General features: G+C 37.6%; 1 protein-coding gene across 1 annotated transcript; it reads right to left on the bottom strand.

Moving 5' to 3' along the window:
* Positions 1-12,703: 12,703 nt before the first annotated feature.
* LOC104222476 (zinc-finger homeodomain protein 2-like) lies at positions 12,704-13,892 on the bottom strand. The gene has a single exon (XM_009773705.2). It carries the CDS (start codon positions 13,639-13,641, stop codon positions 12,955-12,957), a length of 687 nt encoding a protein of 228 aa, XP_009772007.1. The 5' UTR covers positions 13,642-13,892; the 3' UTR covers positions 12,704-12,954.
* Positions 13,893-23,750: the final 9,858 nt, after the last annotated feature.

Here is a 23,750-nt window from a genome sequence, read left to right as displayed (position 1 = left end):
AAGATGGCTAAGCGTAAATTCAAGCTCTGCCTTCTCCGCAAAGAACCTTACTATCAACACTATCCGCCAAAATGACGGGTGGATCTGGGCCAAGGTAACCTGATACTTTCGACAGATGTCAAGCACAACCCTATCAAGGGGGCCCAGTGTGAAAGGATACGTGAACAAATTCAGAAACCCCTCGGCACGGTTTGTAATACTCTCATCCGAGGAAAGTACCTGCAGTACTACCTTTTCCCCCCATCCATAGTCTTTCCTCATCGACCCAAGGTGTCCCTCTCCTACCAAAAAAGTAAACTTCAAGGTATGCTCCCATTGGTCCTGAGCATCGGGGCACTTTTCTGACAAAAAGTCTCATCTCGAAACAAAATGCCCTGAGCCAACAAGGCGAGAACCGGAGGCGAAACTCTCTCCTACCTGCCGAATGGACCCTGATGTAGCAGTCATGACTACAGCAAAATTGGAGAACTGGAGCAGGAATTTAGGCCAGAGCATCAATACTAAAATAATGAAAGGCCTAACTCAGGAAAAAAGGGCAACTTCTCAGAATGGTGGAATCTCCAAAAGGGCGGAAGCAACCCTATATATGGGAAAAGCGGCGACGATCCGCCTGCCTTAGAGGCCGATTAAAATGCTGGCTGAAATCACTTTGGGAAGAAGTGCCAGCGAGATCGCCTCGATCACTTTGCAGCTGTGTCGTTCATTTGACGAACGCCATATGATGTTTTAGTGTCGAAGACCCCCGCACCAAACAAGTTCCGAGATGGTACCCGATCTCGAGGACCTCTATCAAAAGGAAGTTAGGCTCCAGGAAGCCTTGGATGTCATCACAAGTCCCGAGATGGTACCCGATCTTGAGTGCCTCCATAAAAAAGAAGTTAGGCTTCAAGAATCCTTTGACATCATCACAAGTCCCGATATGGTACCCGATCTCAAGGACCTCCATCAAAAAGAAGTTAGGCTATAGGAAGCCTTTGGCATCATCACAAGTCCCGAGATGGTACATGATCTTGAGGACCTCTATAAAAAAGAAGTTAGGCTCCAGGAAGCCTTTTGGCATCATCACAAATCCCGAGATGGTACCCGATCTCGAGAACCTCCATCAAAAAGAAGTTATGCTCCAGGAAGCCTTTGGCATCATCGCTAGTCCCGAGATGGTACCCGATCTCGAGGATCTCTCCAAGGGGCCATCGACATCATTACAAGACTCGAGATGGTACCCGGTTTCGAAGGCTCCTCTCAATGAGAAAATGAGCACTTAAAACTCCACTCATATGGGCTTGGCCTCGGGGTACCATCTAAACCCAGGCAGTCCTTCATCCAGGATCTATCTACAATGCCTTAAGGCTATCTACACTAAGTTCAAGATAAGTTTCCAGATGGCCCGAGTTTGAGCAAACCCTCACGCGGGGACTGTTCTCAAAAGCCTAAAGGCAATCTCCATTCTCGAGCGAATCCCCCCCGAAGATTATCGCAGGGTCTAAAGGCTAAGTCTCGATTTAGGGGTTCGAAGACCTACTCTCATTCAACTCGAATTAAGGGTCCTGACGACCCGAGTTTATCAGTCCAACATGGGCTCGATATTTTCACGCAACAGACAGCGCCATCAATGTCCTTGAAAGAAGTATCGACAGGCGCACTTAACACATTTTTGGAACTGAATCGCCGGCGATATTATCGCTTAGAAGGACGAGGATCGGCAGTGCATTGAAAGGCGATGAAAAGACAAGTCAGCGGGACGCCTTGGTTGCCACAAAAGCCTATGTCATGAGTATGACGTCATCAGTATAATATTATCATGGAAAATTCGGAAAGATGGTTATCGAGGTCGTTTCTTATCGCTCTACTCTAAGAAACGCGGGGACTATCTGTATACGGTAAAATCGGAGGGTCCAATTATCCGTCATTGTAATGTCTAGAAGGTTCGAAATCACGGTCGAGTATCATCCATCGAGGGCCATCGATGCTCGATCTCGAGACTGTATAAGAACGACGGTAACGGAAAGAAAGTGGGGAGATCCCAAGGCGTGAAGCTAGAGCCGATAAAATCTATCAGGCTAGTCTGAGCCCGTATCGTGGCATTAAGTAAGTGTCTCATCTCCATATCTTTGTAATAAATGCACTTGTACCATGTTGAGATTCCCCTCTTATATAAAGGGGATCCTTGTCACTTTGTAAAGATCCGTGGCTAAATACAAAAGACTCAAGAACATTTTCCCTGCTCTCTAACATTTTCTCTTGATTTTATTAGCTTGTTTATTGCTCGTATTTATTGTGTTCTACTAAAAGTTCATCATTTATTGCTTATTATTGGCCATAGAGTGTCGTATTTGATTTATTTATAACTGTTAGTCTCCAACGACCACCTTCAATAGCTCCCAGTCGAGCTTCAGACTCGACCCCGAGGTCCTCGAATAGGCAAGCTCGAGGCCCCGATTAATAGTGATTCGGTTTGATTAACATCTCGTTTTTATGCTCTTATCTCGTTTCTAAGTCTTTCACATAGCATAAACTGTCTAACAACTAGAATACAAATAGATCACGTATTTTTAGAATCATTAAATCAAATTTAATTGTTATTTCCATTTTGACGGTAAAGATTGGCATTATTTAAGTGACTAATATTAATGGCTATAAAATTTATTGAAACATTCAAAAGTTCTAAATTTATCCTTGAAATAATACCTGGAAAGATAAAATTATGAAAATGTTTAAGAAATATTTATAAATTACTTCACAATAAGTATGTTAATATATTAAATATATCTAAAATTTCTATATATATAATATCAGGTTTGTTTGGTTTAGGTTTAACTTTCTTTAGTTAAAACTAAACCAAATCATTTATGATTCCATTTTTTTTTCAATACCAACCAAATCATAATCGAATTTATTTTTCTCGATTTGATTCGAATTATCTGATTTATTACGATTTGTCGATTTTATTTGTACACTCATACACATACGTAAAGGGCTCATGTACAATCCAAAAGTCGAAAGCATAAAACCGCACCAAAACCCCTTATTTTGGTCTTTTGCAGAGAATCCAAGATGATCAATTACAGTAGTCATATACGACAAAAAACATCATTAGCTTAAAAGAATCTTCAGAATGATGGCCTTACTAAAGGTAAAATTCAAAGTTTCGATATATCATGAAAAATCTGCTAATGGGGTTAAACAATGAAAACTTTGAAGTCAACTTTTGAAACTGATGGAGGGAAAGATAATGGACAAATGGACAGGATGAAGTAAATCAAAGACAACCACATATAATAAAATAATTTGTAATATTTCTTTCTAGGACTAGCTATCAGATCCAAAAATTATTGCTTATTTTTGGGTTTATAATATCATGAGATGGAGAAGAAAAAGTGTGTCCCTATAGGAACAGAATAAAGCAACATGAGACCGAGCTTGTGATTATATTTCCGACAGCCTCTGGATTAGACCAGCCTTTCTCCAACATATATTAACCCCCCCCCCTTTTTTAATTGGTTTTCCTTTCAATATGGTACCCCGTTATTTAGTTTGACTAATTCAATTTATGCTTACAAAAATATATTTTTAAGATAAAACGCTCCCTGTTAAAATATCAATATTTCTACAATTACTTACAACTTCATTATATAACCCCAACTCACGCGTCTATGTTCAACATGTTCAGCTCCTACCCACATATATGTTTTTCATCTAGCTAACCCCTTGCGTATTATGGAGAGATCAGGCTCTTGTCCCCCTTTTTGCTCCTTTTGACTTATCAATTGAATAACCTCACTGAGGTGTTTGAAAAATATATGTACATACTCAAATTTATAAGCATATAAGTAATTTTAAAATCATGCATAAGTTTCATAAATCTCCATTATTTTTAACTTCCTTGTCCAGCCAAATTGTTTTGAAATTAGGGGCAATGTATGGACCCTAATTGCTAGAAGAGAATTGGGGAAGACAGTTTAGAGAGAGAAATATCAGATGAAGAAAGAATACTTCGTTTTCTATTAAGAGGTCGTTTGTACACTGTATGTGCAAATATATAAAAAACACTGATAACTATTTTCCACTAACTATCTAACTAACTCACTTAACTAACTTCGGTAATCTAGAACATTCTAAAACATTCCTACATATCCATAAACCTACTATGTTACTGCATTCTCATTACTCCCCTCAAGCTAGGTAGTGCAAAATTGTTTAGCACTCCTAGCTTGCTTACAAGTTGTTCATGCTGTGGCCTCGCTAACCCTTTTGTTAAGATGTTTGCTTCTTTATCTCTTGTGCCCACATGCTTTGTCTTGATCAATCCTTTCTGAGTCTTCTGTAGGATGAAATGACAGTTTATTTTTATATGCTTTGTTCTTTCATGGAATACAGGGTTGACTGCAATCTGGAGTGCAGCTTTACTATCATTGTATATCTTGATTGGTAGTTCCACATTAGTCTCAAGCTCCTTCAGAAGTGTTGCTAACCAAACTACCTCTGAGACTACACTAGCCATATCGCTTCAGTTGAACTTTTGGAAATTGTATTCTGCTTCTTCGATTTCCAAGAAAGTAATGACTCTCCATACTTCACTATATAACCTGATACTGATTTTCTTGTGTTGGGGCAAGATGCCCAGTCTGCATCACAGTACACACTCAATGTGTTGCTGCTATTGCTGCTTAACAGACTACCCATGCCTAGTTCTCTTTTAACATACCTCACTACTCTCAAGGCTACTTCCCAATGAAACTTATTGGGACTCTGCAGAAATTGGCTAAGTGTCTGCACTGAAAAGGCTATATTAGGTCTGGTGAGTGTCAAGTATAGTAGCTTACCAATAAGCCTTTGGTATTGCCCTATGTCATCCATCAGCATATCATCTTCCACCCATGTTAATTTGTCAAGTTCTGGTATTGTCAGCTTTACATTTGCCTCCAAAAGAGTCCAAGCTGGCTTAGCTCCTGTTAGCCCTAAGTCAGATATTATTTCCAAGGTATATTTCCTTTGATTGATTAATATACCTCTCCTTGACCTACTGAATTCCATTCCAAGGAAATATTTCACTTATCCTAAATCTTTAATTTTGAAGTCCTGATGCAATGAATTTTTGGTGGCTTCAATTAGCTGTAGATTACTTAATATCACTAGCATGTCATCCACATAGATTAGGATCACTACAACATTTGAATCCTGTTGTCTAATGAACAATGAGTGATCTAAACTGCTTTGATGAAAACCTGAAGATAGGAGGGCTTCTATTAGTTTCAAATTCCATTACATGCTAGTTTGTTTAAGTCTATAGAGGGATTTTACAAGTCTGCATACCATACCAGACTCCCCCTAACTTGTAAAACCTTGTGTCAACTCTATATAAACTTCATCATGAAGATCCCCTTGTATGAATGCAGTGTATACGTCTAATTGGTGAACAAACCAATTATGCACAGCAGCAAGTGAAAGAATAGTCCTGACAGTGGCAATCTTAACCACTGGTGAGAAGGTCTCATTATTGTAACACCCCGTAAATTTGAATCAGTTGTGGATGCATTAAATGAGTATTAATGTGATAGTTATCAATTGGTTATGATAATAAGCGTACGAGGCATATCATAAGTGATTTGGGGGCCAAGGAAGACCTAAGTCTAAGCCAAGTTGGAAAATTATATGATAAACTAAAATTCTAAATGAGCACCCACAAGACAATATTTGGACGAGCATATCTGCATTTATATAAGGTTTTATGTAATTCACAACCTATCAAATTAAATATTTTTGAGTCTAGTTTCTAACTCTTCAAACCGTTCGTCATTTGGACACTCCTACCAGAAGTTATGACCAAATTACCAAAAGCTCGCAAAATTTTACACTACCAGACCGCCCCAAGCGTCGCCCCATGCGGCGCGGCTGTGTAGATTATCAGATCACCTCCAAATTTCGTTCCTAGTCACATATTTCATTATCACGCCGCCCCACATGGCGCCCCATGCACCGCGGCTGTGCAAATCTTCGTTTTTTTTCCAGCCCGACCTTATTTTTATATAAAACCTTCGGCGGTTATTTTTCCCATTTTATTTGGACGTATTTTAGGGTTTTCCTCCACTCTCTCAAGACCTTCAACCCCTCCCATCTTTAAGGTAAGCAATCCCCATTATCTTGGTGTGAATTCCATCATTTATACACTAGTATTGATAAAATCTACACATAAAATGCTTAGATTTTCAAGGAATTTCTTTAAGAACTCAAAGAAGGGTTTTGCAAGATTTCTTCTAAAAAGGTAATCCTACACCCTTAGACTTACATGTATGGATTTATTAAGGGAATATGAGGATGAATAAGTATTAGAACTCTTGGTATGGCGATTGGAAACCATAAGTTCCCAATTTGATTACACAACTATTATAGAGATTGAAAGATGGTTATTTAATGGAACTTTGTTGGTTGGGTGAGGATGGATGGTCATATATGTGATTTTGGAAGTTATAAATTGGATAATAATGATGGTGGGATAAATTGTTGATGAATGGTGGTAGTTAGATGAACTAATTATATGGTGATGAGTTGTAGAGATTTATGACTACAAGGTGTTTGATAATATGCCTAAATGACTTAAATTATGGAATTTGTTACTAATAATGGGTTCCATTGAATGTTTCTATTGTAGATTGAAGGTTCTTAGTATTGTGGATCATTGTAGTATCACTAAGGGGCGATATTGAGGTATGTGAGACTAACTCTCTATGTTTGGGAATGTTAATGATTCCCCCTATACTACCTTTCTTTTACGATGTTACTAATTGTCTCAGAGATATAGTTTAGCCTAGTTCCTTGAATAGTTGTAGAACTTCTATTCTCTAACTTCATAACTCGTTCATGACTTTCATTCTGAACGTTCTGAGCTTAGTACGTATTCAATATAGACTTGGGTTTGATGCCCCCGAGTCTTAGTATAGATTACTCAGTATGCCATAACAATTGAAGTTTCAGTGTTCATAATCAGTTCAAGAATACATGTCTCAGTCTAGTCCTATTCAGTATTTCAATATTATGTTACTCAGTGTGATCTAGTATTCTAGTGTCATGTAACTCAGTGTGATTTAGTATTTCACTATCATGTATTGCAATATGACTCTTAGTTCCAAATTGTAAATCCCTGAATGTTGAACACCTGTATTTGGGCCCGAGGCCACAGTTAATGCTTTATGCATCTTTGGGCCTGAGGCAGCAGTTTATGCTTTATGCATCTTTGGGCCTGAGGCCGCAGTTATGTATACGTATACTTGGGCCGAGGCCGCAGTTGTGCACATATATATATATTGGGCCTGAGGCCGCAGTTTAATATTCAAATAAACAGGTTGTTTATCATTTAGAAGATGGAGTATTCATATCCTTACTTCCTTTGTTCAGCTCAGTTATTAGCTATCATTTCAGCTATCAGTTTCTTAGTTATCAGTTATTATCTCAGTTATCAGTTATCAGATGTCGGTTATCATTTCAGTTTCAGTTTCATCAGTTATAATTTCAGCTATCAATTATCAATTCTCAATTATCAGCTCAGTATTAGTTTCAACATTTATAATTCTTTCTTTTAGTTACTTTACATACTAGTACAATTCAAATGTACTGATGTCCCTTTTTGTCCGGGGTCTGCATCTCATGATACAGGTACTGCTTTACAGGTTAATGATTCAGAGCGCTAAGATGTTCGTACCAGCTATTTGGTGATCTCCAGTTCTTTTTGAGCATTATCATTATCTTACAGTCTTCAGTATTTTCAGATAGTCAGTGTTTTCAGTACTTCATTAGAGGCTTTATAGACTAGAGTAACAGCTAGAAAGAGTCACATACTTTTCATATTAAGCTATGTTGACTACAAATATGTTTCAAAGTTGTATTAGTATTTTTGCACTTTGATTTTTATCATTCAAACTTTCAGTATATCAGCATGTGTTAGTTTATCTTCAGCATTTAGAATGTTATGATATCACATGTTGATTGAGCCAGCCAGTTGGTTCGCTCGGTCACAAATAGTCAGGCACCGAGTGCCGTATTACGTCCAGGCCCAGGTTCGGGGCGTGACAATTATAATATAAACCTTCTTTCTAATTATATCCTTTAGCTACTAATATAGCTTTAAATCTCTCCACTTCACCATTGGCCTTGAGCTTCATCTTGTATACCCATTTTCACCCTATAGCCCTCTTGCCTGCTGGTTATTTGACCAATTTCCAAGTGTTATTTTCCTGTAATGCTTCAATTTCTGCCTGCATTGCATCTACCCACCTTTGATCTTGAAAAGCCTGCTAAAAGTTTTTAGGCTCTATGATTGCTGAAAAAGCTCCAAGATACAACTGATGAGATAATGATAATTTGTCATATGTGACAGACTCTTCAATAGGATATAAGACTGAGCTAGTAGAGATAGTCAATCATCCATACAGGTTCCTTGGATCCTCTTTGAGATCTTCTTAAAGGAACATTGGCGTTAGCACAACTTGGCAGTGAAGGTGTCTCTTCTGTGGGTACTTCTGAATCAGGTGACTCAATCTCAGGTGCATCTTAAAGCATGGGAGCAATATGAAAATCATGATAAGTTGCAGTATCAATTGTGGTATTAATGTTTGAGTTCAATAGAGGTGGACATGATGCAACAGTGGTTATGGGCACATTGACATCATGGTCTGGTGTTGTTGTAGGCATTGGCATGTTGTGATCATCATTAGTGAGAAAAAGATCCATTGTCTGACTTGCCTCTACTGATTTCAATTGAAATAAGAATACATCCTCCCTAAAAGTAACATCCATGTTTGTAAAAAATACATTTTTTGACATATCATGCAGAATGTATCCTTTAGTTACATTATAATATCCTATAAACACTGACATTATTGTCCGGCTTCCAAATTTATCTGCCTTTGGCAATGTAGCAGCATAACATTGACATCCTATAGTTCTCAAGTGAGTGATAGAAGGTCTCTTTTTAAAGAAAACCTCATAGGGCGATTTCCCTTGAAGGACTACCTATGGTAGTTTATTTATCACATAAGTAGCAGCTAAAACACAATGACCCCAAAACTTGAGAGGAATGTACCCCTGAAACTTCATTGCCTTGGCTACTTCAAGTATATATTTGTGCTTCCTTTCTGCTACCCCATTATGTTGGGATGTGTATACACATGTCCTACGGTGTATAATTCTCATTGTTCCACATAGGTCCTGCATTCCTGAGTTCACAAACTCCCCTCCATTATTTGATCTAATTGTTTTAATCACGACATTAAATTGAGTTCCAACCATTCTAATAAAGTTCCTCAAAACTATGATGACATCTGACTTTAGCTTTAACAAGAAAATCCATGTCACACGAGAGTAGTCATCCATAATAGTGAGAACGTATTTATTTCCATCAAAAGTTGGTGTAGTATAGGGTCCCCATACATCCAAATGTAAAAGTTCAAACACCTTATTTGATCTACTAGTACTCAAAGAGAAAGGTGATCTATGATGCTTAGCTAGTGGACATACTTCACATTTATTTACTACATATTGATAAATATCTAAATTGTATCCTAGGAGCTGCTTTATAGGTCCTCCTGAAGCATGTCCCAGTCTCGTGTGCAAGATGATTGCCTCCACTCTATTCTCTTGTGTTGTTAGTCCTCTTGCATTCTCCCTTTCTTTCAGTTCTGCTACATTATTTGTTTGTGAAACCAACAAATAGAGTCCATTACTTTCTTTACCAATCCCCTTCACCTCCCTAGTGAAGAGGTTCTAGAACAAACAAAAATTAGGGTAGAATGCAACTAAGCATCTAAGATCTCTTGTGACTTTGAAAACAGACATGGGGTTATACTGAAAATCTGGTATAAATAGGACATTTTTAACCTCCACTATTCTTGTTATCCTGCAGTTACCATTATGTGTAACATGTGTATTTCTCTATTTGAAAAATTAACTTTCTTAGTGTCTTTAACATCAACTACTTTAATATCTTTTAATAACCTCAGATCTGCAACCATATGATTGGTTGCACCTATGTCTATTATCCAATGAGCCTTTGTTACATCAACAAGAAATGAGAATGCAGTATTACCTGCCATGTTAGCCACATTCTCATGTGCTTGTTCACGATTGATATTGAGGTTCAGCATCTTTATTATTTGATCATATTGCTCTGCGGTCAGCTATGGTGCTCTGGTCATTTCTCCTTTATTACATCCATCAAGTTGCCCAGTTCCTATGTTTGGATTAGCATTCTCAGCGCATGCATTGTATGCAGTGTTCATGTTCATCTTCCTTTTTCCTTTGAAACCTGCCGGGTACCCAATCAGCTTGTAGCATCCTTCCTTTGCATGTCCCTTTATCATGTAATAGTTACATTGAACATTACAATTCCTCTTTGGGCTTTGATAGTTCTGATATGCATCATTTTTACCAGATAGAAGGGCTGCAAGTTCATTTCCATCCCCTGTTGTTGTAGTGTTATTTACTGTCCTCTGACTCTCTCTTTCAACTAGCATTGAGTATGCTTTGTTGATTCTTGGAGACGGACTAATCATCAGAATCTGGATCATAGTTTGCTCATATGTTTCAATTAAGCCCATTAGGAATTGTAGAACTTTCTGCTTTTGCATGAACTCGATAAAGTTTTTAGATCTTGGATAGTGACGTGGAGGTGGTACCATATTGTCAAATTCATCCCAAAGACTGCACAATTTAGAGAAGTACACTGATACACTATCAGTACCTTGCGTAACTGTTGCTATTCCTTTGTGTAGTTGATAGACTCATAAAGTATTCGCTTTATCAAAACGCTCCCTCATATCATCCCAAACAGCCCTAGCATTTTTGGCATAGACTATTCCAGTTATCAATTCCTTCGATACTGAACTCATTATCCATCCCAGAACTATCGCATTACAACGATCCCATTGGTGACCTAGTTCGTCTTTAAAATCACCTTTTCTCAGAGTCCCGTCGACCAGTCATAGCTTGTTCTTCCCAAGCAGTTGGATCTCCATCGCTCGACTCTAAGTAGTGTAATTATCTGAACCAGTCAGCTGGATCGATATAATCGGCGCACTTGTTGTATCAGAAGGATGAAGGAAAAGTAGATGGTTATGATCCAGTTCTGTCCTTGCCACCATTGGTGAGCTCTCAACTTCTGTAGACTGCTTGTATATAGAACATGATCTTCCAAAAACCAGTAATTCACACTCGCAATTGCGATGAGTGCTATGATACCATGTGAAATTAGGGGCAATGTATGAACCCTAATTGCTAGAAGAGAATTGGGGAAGAGAGTTTAGAGAGAGAAATATCATATGAAGAAAGAATACTTCATTTTCTGTTAAGAGGTCGTCTGTACAGTGTATGTGCAAATATATAAAAATTACTAATGACTATTTTCCACTAACTATCTAACTAACTCACTTAACTAACTTCAATAAGATCTAGAACATTCTAGAACAATCCTACATGTCCGTTGACCTACTATGTTTCTGCATTCTCATTAATTGTTGGGACGTAAAATGAAAGTGATGCAGCATATATGCAGGGGCGAAGCTATACTCTGATAAGGTGGTCAATTGATGATCACCCTTCTCGAAAAACTAAATTGCATTTATAGGTAAAATATTTGATTTTAAAGGTATATTTTATAAATAATTGAACACCTTTTGTCGGGATTTTTTTAACTTCTTTCAAATTTGAATACACTTGAAAAAATTATTGATTTTGCCACTTGCATATATGTACTTGCCGATCAAGGGGAAAGCAATATTCAGTTGAATTAATTGAACAAGTCTAACTTGTCTTTGCTCCCTACCACCTCTTCATACTCTGTATTCTCAAACGTAACCATCTCAACCACAACAAATTAAATAAGCATCTACAATATGTCTTGCATACGTCCATGTTCGGGGACATGAACATATAGTTAGTATTTTCTACTTCTTGTTCATGCATAACAAACAGCATAAACGAGCTAGGGAGAATTCTACAAATTTCCAGTGAAGAAAATGTATATATATGCATACAGCATACTATATATTATAACTTTCAAATGTATCAAGAGCAAAGACTTGAATTACTAGAAGAACAAATAAAACACAGGGCGCCATCGATCCTTATGCTAACCAAAAATTAAGAATAATATATACTCCAAGTATAACTGAATGAGCTAATCTGTTATATTTTATTTAAAATCAAGGAAATCAGTAACTCCTTTATATAGTTATATCTTAAAAAATGAGCCCCTCAGCGCAACAACCACCCCCCTCCCCCAGATCCAACGAAACAAAACAAGACGATGAGGTTGGTAAGAGAATTTATATATGAAGAAGACAATATGGTGTATGTTTGAAGAACAAGTGCCATATGTTAAGTTTACACATTAAAGCAGTCAAAGGCCATCAGCTTTTAGTAACGGATTCCTCAACTCAAAATAGTCTGTTAACGGAGTATAAACTATCAAAACCAAAATAAAGATACAGATGATAATGTGCAAGCCGCAGCACAATGGAACATGTGAAAGATCTAGAGAAGATGACAAATAGGAAACTGCAACCTTATTTGCATGTTGAACACGTACACCAAATCTTCACCAAAAAATGCATCAATGTGATCTTTTGATAGTAAAACACAAGCTAGCTAACGAAATCAAGAAACTGCCAGAAAGAACATAGCTTCATATTTTAATTAAGACTCACATAGCTAGTAGTTTTACTAAGAGAATTTAATACAATTAGATATTGATGCTTAGACAGTTCAGGAAATGGACATCCAGCTAAGAATACAGCCCTAAAAGAAAAAAGGACAAGAACAACTGAAAAAGCATAGGGAATATTCAGGTGGAGAAATAGAAAAAAATAATTAAGGTTATATAAAAAAGTCTAGAAACCCTACTTGAGTAGTTCTAAATCTCAACTAAATCATCAAATTACGATAATTAACTACTCTAGGTAAAATAAATTAGGGTTTTTTACCAAGAGTGTGCTTGTTATTGTGCATCCAAACCTTGAAAACTTGTCTCCTAATATTTGTCTCTGCACAAAACTGCTGCACTGCTGCGTCATTTTCCTTCTGAATACGCCATCCCAATCCTTCAGCAAAAGCAAACATTTTCTCCTTTTGGTCTTGTGTGAACTTTGTCCTAAACCTTTTTCTCGAACCACTCCCACCCCCACCACTACTAGTAGGGTTAGATACATAATCCTCAATATCCTCTCTTGAAGAAACTGATGGTAATGCCAATGGCCTTTGGAGATAACGATATGGGTAGTGGTGGGCTGGGTGGTGAAGGATGGGTGGTGGGGTAGTGTGGTGGAAGTTTAATATTTCTCCTTCAACTTCTTTACGGTGGAAATTTCTGTGACAATTACAAGCAGCACATTTTAGAGCATCTAAAGTACCTTCTTCACCTGCAGGCAGAAATTCTCCGCAGCCATCTACAGCTTGTCCACCTATACCTACGGCATGATTTTTTAAGCACTCTCTATATCTAGGACTAGGAACATTGTTTTTCCTTAAAGTTGCAGCTGCTTGTGAAATTGGACCACCTTCTCCAAATTCTTGGTAATTATTCTCAGTTGTTGCTGGTATTTGAGAAATATTAGCAATTTCATCTTCTTGGTCTTCATGTTCTTCATCAAATTCCATCTTCTATTGTTTGAACCCACCTACCTACCCAACTTTTGTCTATGCTCTTTAGCTATATATACATATAATTATTGGATTTAACCCAAAAATGAATTTATAGATAAGGTAAAAGTTTGAACTTTGACTATATACTTGTGGAGGTGGAGTTGTATGTATAAATTAGGTAGTGAGGGTTAGGGAGAGGAAAGAGAAGATTAGCGATTATGGTGAAGATGATCCAAACAAAAGATAAAGAGGAATTTGAGAGTGTGGACACAAATTACAAGCCTGCAAAAACAGAAAGGAGTTTACTTTTTCTTTTATACTTGAAAAAACATTAAAGTTATTATAATGTGACTAAGAATTTATGGTTCCAACCATAAAAAATAAATTTTTATATAAATATAAGCTAAAGTTGTATACAATAAAATCTTATGATTCGCGCAGCAAAAGATTAATTTCGGTTCTTTTCTTGACTCGCGCAGCAAAAAGATTAATGCACTATGCTGTCCTTTTTTATTCTTGGTATTATACTTTTTTTCCTCTATCTCTTACAAATCATGTGCTCCCTCCTGTGAGAGCATTCACTGTTATTGTTTAATTTGTTGAAAAAATGAGAATATTTTTGGCTTAGAGAGGTAAAAAGTGAAAGAGGGTCTTCTGAGATTACTTTTCAGTAAGCATGAGAATGGAAAAAAGTTGGCGTGTTTGCTCTGTATAGTGACGTCTTGTACGCCTGGCAAAAGCCTGTTCACATGGAAATATTTTCTCTAAGGATCGTTTAGGATGTATAAAAATAATGTAGATTAGTAATATAAAGAAATAATAACATACATGTTATTAATGTAAGTATTAATTAAGCAAAGATTATTTCTTATCCAATATTTGGTATGGTATATTAAAAATTAAAATGCATTACATAAGTTTTAAGAAAATTAGTTGTTTATTAAAAAGTTCTCCATATTCTTTAGCTTTAAAATATTTTAAGGACAATTTTATCTTTAACCATGTTAATGCATGCATTAATTGCTAATACCATGGTTTGTTATGTATTAGTTATACATATGATAATACCAAATTGGTTATATAACTAATGCTTGCATTAGTAATACATATATTACCACCAAAGGATGTGGTGCAGTGGATGTGACTGTTCTTCCCTTAAGCAAAGGTCTCGGGTTTGAGCCCTATAGATTGAAAAAGCATACCAAACAAGAGATTAATAATACCAAAAATTAATACATACATTATTTTCTCTAATGCATCCTACAAACTATCTCTAAGTTTCTTCCACATTTCCTTTGTTACTTTTCAGCTTTATGGATACGTTAGAAATTATGAATTTAAGTTACTCCTATAAACATGATCATGTAAACAATATTTACTTTTTTATAGTCTGATTTTTAAGAAAAAAATGTGGTATCTATCTTCATTTTAATTAGATTATAAACTCAAAACTTTTATAAATTATTATTCTCTCCGTCCAAATTTATGTGAGATTGCTTGATTGTGCATGAAATTTAAAAGAAAAACAATTATGAAACTTATTGTCTAAAACAAGCCATAGAAAATTTTGTGTTTATAAATCATTTTATTAGAGGTAAAATAAAAAGTTAGAAGTTATTTTTTTTTTAAATATAAAAAGGTATCAATTTTTATAAACTAAAAAGAAAAGAATATCACATAAATTAAGACATATGACATATGATACAAAATTTATTTACTCCCGATGATTACACCAAATTATTTGAAGTGTGATATGTGTTTATGTAAGGGCTTCTCTCACTTAAGCATGGTTAATTATGTTATAAAGAATTGGAACTGATCCGAAGTATAGTTATTGAAAATTTACCAACAAAAAAACCAACCAACTGCCTTCCTGTTGTTCCTTGTTCTTTCACAACTGTCGCAATAACTCTTTGTCACGATCCAAAATTCTACATTAAGGATCGTGATAGCACTTAGTCTCTAAAACTAAGTAAATCTAACACATAATGAATCAACAGAATTAAACCACTTCAACTATTAAAACAAAAACTGATAAAGGCATAACACCAATAGCGGAATATAATAATCATACATCCCTAAAATCGGTAGTACGAAGTCATAAGCTCTACTGTAAATACACTAAAAATCTGAAATACATCACTCTTTTGGAATACAAATAACACAAATAAGGAAACACAATGGAAGGTAACTCCGAGACCTGCGAGCGGAATAACAGGTATACCTTTAAGTCTTCGCAACTCTAGCTCAACTCTCTACCGCCTGGCACAATCCGAGGTACCTGGACATGCATAAAAATATACAAAAGTGTAGTATGAGTACACCACAAATGGTACCCAGTAAGTATCAAGACTAATATTAGTGGAGTAGTGACGAGGTTCAAGTCAAGTCACTCACTAGACATATAACCTGTGCAGAATTTCAATATAGAGCTAACAACGGAGAACATAATCAATAAATGACAACAAAAGGTAAGTATGTGATAACTAGACAAATTAACCAAAATAAGAAAAACACAAAGTGAAAATAGTTAAGGAAATAATGATATGCTCAAATCATCAAGCCATTTAAACTCAACGATAACAACAAGAATCACCCCAATGAACTTCACATTTGTCGTATGAGCTTCACATTTTTAAAACATTTTTTCGAAAATGGCTTCACGCATTTTAGCCTCCTTATCTCGCCTCGTGTGCATCACAATGAAGCATTTCCCCTTATGCACCACGCGCATAAGCCCCCTTGTCTCGTCGCATACGCTTCAATATACACACCCTTATGTCTCCACATGCGCATCTCAATCACAACACAACATTAAACCACCACGTGCCTGTATGCCACAATATTGCTCAGCCAATAATACCAATGCCACAATAATACATAGCCCACAACTCAACAACAATGTGTACAAGAATTTCATCAACAATAAAAGAGTACGGGAAATAAATCAATAATGCAATGTATTTCATATAACAGAAGGATCTCCACATGATGTTTATCGATCTAGAGAAAACGTACGACATGGTTCCTAGGGAGGTCCTAAGGAGATGCCTAGAGGTTAAAGGGGTCCCGGTTGACTACATTAGGGTGATTAAAGACATGTATGATGGAGCTAAGACTCTGGTTATGATAGTAGGAGGCGACTCCGACCATTTTCCGGTTGTTATGGGGTTGCACCAAGGGTCTGCGTTCAGCCCTTTCCTATTTGCCCTGGTGATGGATACCATAACACATCATATTCAAGGGGAGGTGCCATGATGCATGCTATTTGCTGATGACATAGTCCTAATTGACGAGACACGACGCAGCGTCAACGAGAGGCTAGAGGTTTGGAGACATGCCCTTGAGTCTAAAGGTTTCAGGCTGAGCAGAACGAAGACGGAATATCTCGAGTGCAAATTTGGGGCCGAGCCGACGGAAGCAGGAGTGGAAGTGAGGCTCGACTCTCAAGTCATCCCTAAGAGGGGTAGTTTCAAGTACCTTGGGTCAGTTATTCAGGGGACCGGAGAGATCGACGAGGATGTCACACATCGTATATGGGTGGGGTGGATGAAGTGGAGGCTAGCAATGGGAGTCTTGTGTGACAAGAAAGTGCCACCGTTACTAAAAGGTAAGTTTTATAGAGCAGTGGTTAGGCCTTCTATGTTGTATGAGACCGAGTGTTGGCCGGTTAAAAATTCACACATCCAGAAGATGAAAGTAGCAGAGATGAGGATGCTGAGGTGGATGTGCGGGCATACAAGGATGGACAAGATTAGGAATGAAGATATTCGAGAGAAGGTGGGCGTGGCCCCCATGGAGGACAAGATGCTAGAAGCAAGACTCGGATGGTTCAGGCACATTCAGAGGAGGAGCACTGATGCACCAGTGAAGAGGTGTGAGCGACTGACTGTGGTGGGCACGGGGAGAGGTAGAGGGAAACCTAAGAAGTATTGGGGGGAGGTGATTAGGCAGGGCATGACACGACTTAGGATTTCTGAGGACATGGCCCTTTACAGGGAATTGTGGAGGTCGAGCATTAAGGTTGTAGGTTAGGGGGAAGTTTGTGAATATTACTACAACGCACTAGAGGGAGACTAGCCATTTAGGATTTAGACTTAGGATGCTACTAATCAGCTACTGATGATGGCTGTATCTGTTGGATATTAGTATACCTTACATCCTTTTCGTATTTCCTATATTTCTTATATTGTTGTTATTTTGTTATTTTATGTTATTTACTATGAGTCTATTGATAGTACTAATATTGTCTCTTGTTGCTCTCTTGAGCCGAGGGTCTCCTGGAAATAGTCTCTCTGCCCCTCGGGGTAGGGGTAAGGTCTGCGTACATATTACCCTCCCCAAACCCCACTTGTGGGATTATACTGGGGTGTTGTTATTGTTGTTGTTGTTATTTCACATAACAACAATTTCAAATCAAAGCATATTAATAGCCTAAGAGTCTAATTCGGTCAATTACCACACAAACGCCCGTGTACACACTTGTCACCTCGTGTACACGTCTTTTCACAAAGTACAAATAGTCAAATAGACCAAGTCCTGGGTGTAATTTCTCTCACATAAAATGAGGTAAGATACTTGATGTTTTAAGCGTCAACACCACACAGGAGGGGGTGATTTGTGTGGTACCCAATTTTCGCTTAACTGAACTATAGAAGAACCTGGTTCTTCTAGGTGTTCCAACTACTACTGTTTGCGGAATAATAAATACAGAAAATAAAGAACACAGAGATTTTTACGTATAAAACACCTGGCTCAAAAGGTGAAAAAACCTTGACCTACTACTCAGTAGGATTTTCCCAAACTTCCACTAAAATTACTGAGCCAAAACAGCATTTACAAAAACTCTTTGTAAACCTAACGATTAACTCTAATCCTATTATGTCACACAGCCTCAACTGTTGCGACAACTTCAAGTTAGCTATAACTTGAACACTCTAGGTACCTAATATAATTACTTCTATAAAAGCTGAAAGGTACAATTTTAAGCCACCTACTACAATTGAACTAGAATAAAAGATAGACACAATCGAACTGGTTCTTCTATCTTATTCAAGTAGCTTCAGGAGTGCACACTCAAATCACACATAAATTGCTTGCAAAATAGCCTTGCTCTTTTTCTCTCAATTTTGTTTAACTTCTGCGTATGTGCATTACCTGTAAAAGAGAACAACACTTACATTTAATAGGTTAGTAATCAGAGTTTTATTGGGACCCAATTGCTACTCTTCTATCGTGGAAGAGTTCATAATGATCTCAAACTCTAATACTATCTTCATCGTAGATTGTGTTTTCTTCATATAAGGAGACTTTCTCCCCTTATCCAATATGCAACCTTTTCAATTAGATCAAGAGATATTGCTTCTTGATCAGTAAGACTTATCTCCTTCACGTGCATCTCACATGTATAGGTTGATCATGACTGTCGCTTCACAAGATTGACCTGGTTCATGACTGAGTTCTTTCGTCAATCTTCAAAACTTCACCTGTTCTTGGGCCAACAAATTCCCCCTTTTTGATGATGACAAACTCTGTGCTTTTTACTGGTTTGAAACCTATAAGAACTCAGCTTAACCATCAATACTAAACTTAGAAAATTCACTTACCATCAAGGACCAGGTTAATTAGATTATAAATATCACTTATTTCAGAATATGTAAAGCACAATGTCTCTTCCCCTTTTGGCATCATTGAAAGGTTGCATACAAAGTGTTATTCCCAGATTTTAATAAGCACTCATGGCCACTGGGGTAATTGCAAGTGCAATCATGGTGTAATCATCAGTAATCAAGCAAACATATTTAAACTATCAAGGACAGATTAATCATTGAACAAGAGCAAAATTGTAGTTGTCATTGACAGAGATATGTTGCCACCAACAATCCACAAAAAGAAAGAAAAACATCCAAACCATGAGCAAAAACAAAAGATAGAAAAATCCCTAATATGGGTCACTAAGGCACTAAACATGTTCAGGAGACAAAGTTAGGAGTCCTAAGGCTTGGAGGAACTAGAAGGTTGGGTTTTGGTTTGGAGAAGATTCAGCATGTTGTGAAGAATTCTATCATTCTTCTCCTTTTCTTTGGCAAGCTTACTTCTAAGACCATCCCTCTCAGATTCCACTTCAGTCACAAGAGCCTTTAGCCTAGCTATTTCAGCATACTTGGCTGCATATTCCTGAACTAGAGTCCTAACTTTGCTGTTGATGGATGCCTTCTGGGATGAACCGGGTTCATTTGGTATGGCATTGAATGCATAGTCACAAGCAAGAAGAGTATTGATGCCAAAGTGATCCTTGCTCGAGGCCATTTCCCATTTCTTCAGAGGCACATTGAGCCTGTCCAGAACTGCGGTTAGAATAAAGCCATAGGGAGTAGCATGAGCCTTGGAGCCATTTATGACCCTGTCGAGCAACTTGATAATGAAGGCATGCCAATTGATTTGCTTTCCTCTCTCTAGGCACTCCATAAGAACTAGATCCATGTAATTTGCAATATGCCTTCTCTCCTGTCTGGGCAATAAACACTTGTTGACAAATTCAAACAAGACCTTGTGCTCAGGCCTCATTTCACCTTTCTGCACAGCCCTGGCTTCATTCACATCTTCTGAATCACAAAACCTCCTGGTGATTGCAAGAGCAATAGGGAGGGATTCCAGGCAAGGCCACCTTTGCCTTCTATAGTCATCAAACCCTTCAGAGGGTATGTCCAGGATCTCTCCCAGTTTCTTTGCATCAAACTGCACTTGAACTCCTTTCACCAGGCTTCTAACATTGCCATCCTTAACCGTAACATTTGCCATAATTCAATTATCTCATTTCTAGCTAGCCTACCATCCATCTGAAGGACCATGTCCTTCTATCCCTGAGTAGCAAAATCATCCACCAATCTCATCATTCGTGGTTCCACCAGGTCTTTCAGCAGTCTACCCTTTATAATTTTTCTTTTGCCAAACATGGCAAGCTTATCCAATTGCTTCTCATAATAATTTTCTTCTTCTTCTCCACTGCAGTCATCATCTTTAGAAATTTTCGATTGTTTGTTTTTCACTGCAGATCTTGTCGTCTTGGCTAGTGTAGGTTCAATATCCTCAGACACAGAGGAAGACTTCTTGGAGGAAGTCTTGGGCTTTTTGGGCTTGGGGGTAGGAACCTCCACTGATGTACCCTTTTCTTTATGGACCAGTTCCATCTCCTCTTCCTCAACAGCCTTTGAGGATTCTACAATCTTTCCCTTTCCTTTATCCATTTTATTTTTCTTACTTTCAACCAAAGCCCTTTGTAGATCAACTTCACTCTATTTTACCCTGCTTCTTGTGGCTCTACCCTTTGGCAATGAAGAGGCAGTAGGTGTTGGGTATGAAGCCTTTCTTTTCTTGGAAGACTTAGTAACAGTTGGGGCTTTTGTTGTGAGAGTTCTGCATTTCTTTGGGTCATAGCTTGCCCCAACCTTTTTCAGCAGGTCTGCTAGGGTCCCTTTAGTAGATGAAACATGTTCATCTCTCTTGTGTGCTCAGATGAACCAACTCCTTAGCAGCTTCACCAGAAACACTTCCCCCTAACTTCATGCTACTCTCTTCTACCCTTTCTTGTGCAACCCCACAGATAGCAGGCACTACTCCTTTCCTATTTCCCTCCTCTTCACCACATGCACCCTCTTTTTTTTTTCTTTTTCAGAATTCTTTTTACCTCTACTCCTTCGTGACCCTGGTAATTCTACATCCTTAACAGACCCAACCAGAACAAACCTAGTTTCTTGATTTTCAGACACAGAAGAAAATACCTTAGATGGAGATTCTTGAGTCTTTTCAGAGTTAGAAGACCTAGGTTCTTCCCCCTCAGTAGCGGATTGATATGATTCAGAATCAGAGCTGGAGTCGGAGTTTTGGGCCTGGCTTGCCTTCAACTTCTCATTTAATTTCTTCCTCAGAGCCCTAGACGCTACAGTCTTTCGAGCAAGCATTTTCACCCTTTGCAGTCTAGGTTTTGGAGATGTACTGGGTGGAGGAAGTGTGGATGTATTTGAGGAAGTTGGTGGTGGAGGAGTTCCAGGATTGTCTTGTGGGTTAGTCATGATCGTTGGTTTCTTGAGAGAATTTGGGAATTAGAGTTTTGGAGAAGAGGACAAGTGAAAGTGAAGAAATTTTTTTGACGGTTTGGAATTATGAAAATGACAGGAGAAATGATGTGTATTTAAAGAGAAATACATATTTAATAGGTAACGACAACTTTTAGCAGGGGTCAATTAGTGGTCTAATCAACCTGAAATTCAAGATTTTGAATGATGGGTTTATCTTCCCTAGATTTTAGGCAAATTTTTCGATTTAGAGTTCTAGGCAGACGGAACTGGTTCAAAGCTAACAGATAGAATTTTTTAGGAATTGAACAATTATAGGACTTCTGCTCATGATTTAAATATTAATCTTTCTAATTGTGCAAAGTATAGAAAACATAACTTAGCTTTCATATGAACCCATACTGATGAACCAGGTTCTTCATTTAGAAGTCTCTTGAACATGCCTCAAATGCCATAATAGAGAAAATTTTGTAAGAGATCAGTGAGTCATATAAACACATGTCACTGGAGTATACTAATTAAAGTATGAAGCTGAGTAAGAATTAATCTGGATATTTACACAAGTTCAGAATTCCTAGCAAAAAATCCTTTTTTTTTTAATTTTTTTTCATATTTTATTTTTCATTGTGCATTCCGAGCTGGACCTATTAGGTGATCTTAATCATCCCTAATTCCAATCTGTTCCTCTCAAAGTTTTCTCTACTACGTGCTTTAGTAAAGATGTCAGCAATTTGTTTATCAGTAGCACAAAATTCTATGGAGATCAATCCTTTCTCATAGTTATCTCTTTAGAAGTGGTGTCTAATATCTATGTGCTTAGTCCTCTTATGAACAGGGTTATTTGTGATACTTATAGCACTAGTGTTATCACAGAATATAGGAATGCAACCAACTTCAATGCCAAAATCTACCAGTTACTGTTTGATCCATAGTAATTGAGCACAACAAGAGGCAGCAGCAACATATTCAACCTCAACAGTAGACAAGGCCACTGAGTTTTGATTTTTAGTGGCCTATGATACAAGACATGAACCAAGAAAGTGAGCCATACCTGAGGTGCTTTTCCTATCCACAAGAAACCTGCATAATCAGTATCATCATATCCTACTAGATTGAAATTACTACATTTAGGATACCAAAGACACATATCAATGGTGCCTTTCAAATAACTTACTATCCTCTTGACATCAGTCAAGTGAGACTCTTTTGGATTAGCCTAAAAGCAAGCACAAAGCCCTACACTGAAAACTATGTCAAGTCTGCTAGCAGTAAGATACAAGAGTAAACCAATCATGCCCCTATACAACTTCTGATCAACTGATGAACCAGGTTCATCTATGTCCAATTTAGTGACAGTTGCAATGAGGGTGTCTATTTCCTTTGATTCATCCATTTTAAACTTTTTGATCAGCTCTTTTGCATACTTATTCTGATGGATCATGGTTCCATTTTGGCTTTGTTTGATATGTAAGCCTAAGAAAAAGTAAAGCTCACCCATCATACTCATTTAAAACTCACTCTCCATTAATTTGGCAAAATCCTTACTTAGTTTATCAGTGGTGGTCCCAAAGATTATGTCATCAACATATATTTATACCACAAGGAGATCCTTAACTTTTTCCCTTAAGAATAGGGTATTGTCAATTTTACCTCTTTTGTAGCCATGTTCAAGCAGGAATTTGGACAATCGTTCATACCATGCTCTAGGAGTCTGCTTGAGTCTATAGAGAGCCTTGTCTAATTTGTACACATGCTCAGGACATTCCTTGCTCTAAAACCCTGGAGGTTGTTTCACAAACACTTCTTCTTTCAGATAGCTATTCAGGAAGGCACTTTTGACATCCATATGATGGAGAGTGAATTCCATGTGTGCTGCAAGGGCTATGAGGAGTCTTATTACCTCTAGTCTTGCAACTGGAGCAAAAGTCTCATCATAATCTATACCCTCCTCTTGGTTGTAACCTTGGACCACCAGTCTTGCCTTGTTTCTTGTAACTGTTCCATCTTTATCAAGTTTGTTTTTGAAGACCCAATTTGTGCCAATAAGGA

The sequence above is a fragment of the Nicotiana sylvestris genome, chromosome 10 (genome assembly GCF_000393655.2).
Source record: "Nicotiana sylvestris chromosome 10, ASM39365v2, whole genome shotgun sequence".
NCBI classification, from domain to species: Eukaryota; Viridiplantae; Streptophyta; class Magnoliopsida; order Solanales; family Solanaceae; genus Nicotiana; species Nicotiana sylvestris.
Note: the sequence above shows the minus strand (reverse complement) of the source record. Positions and strands in the feature narration are given on the sequence as shown.

Bases quoted from the DNA above. Each gene is read 5' to 3' on its own strand.
- LOC104222476 (XM_009773705.2), bottom strand. From the start codon at position 13,641: ATGGAATTTGATGAAGAACATGAAGACCAAGAAGATGAAATTGCTAAT.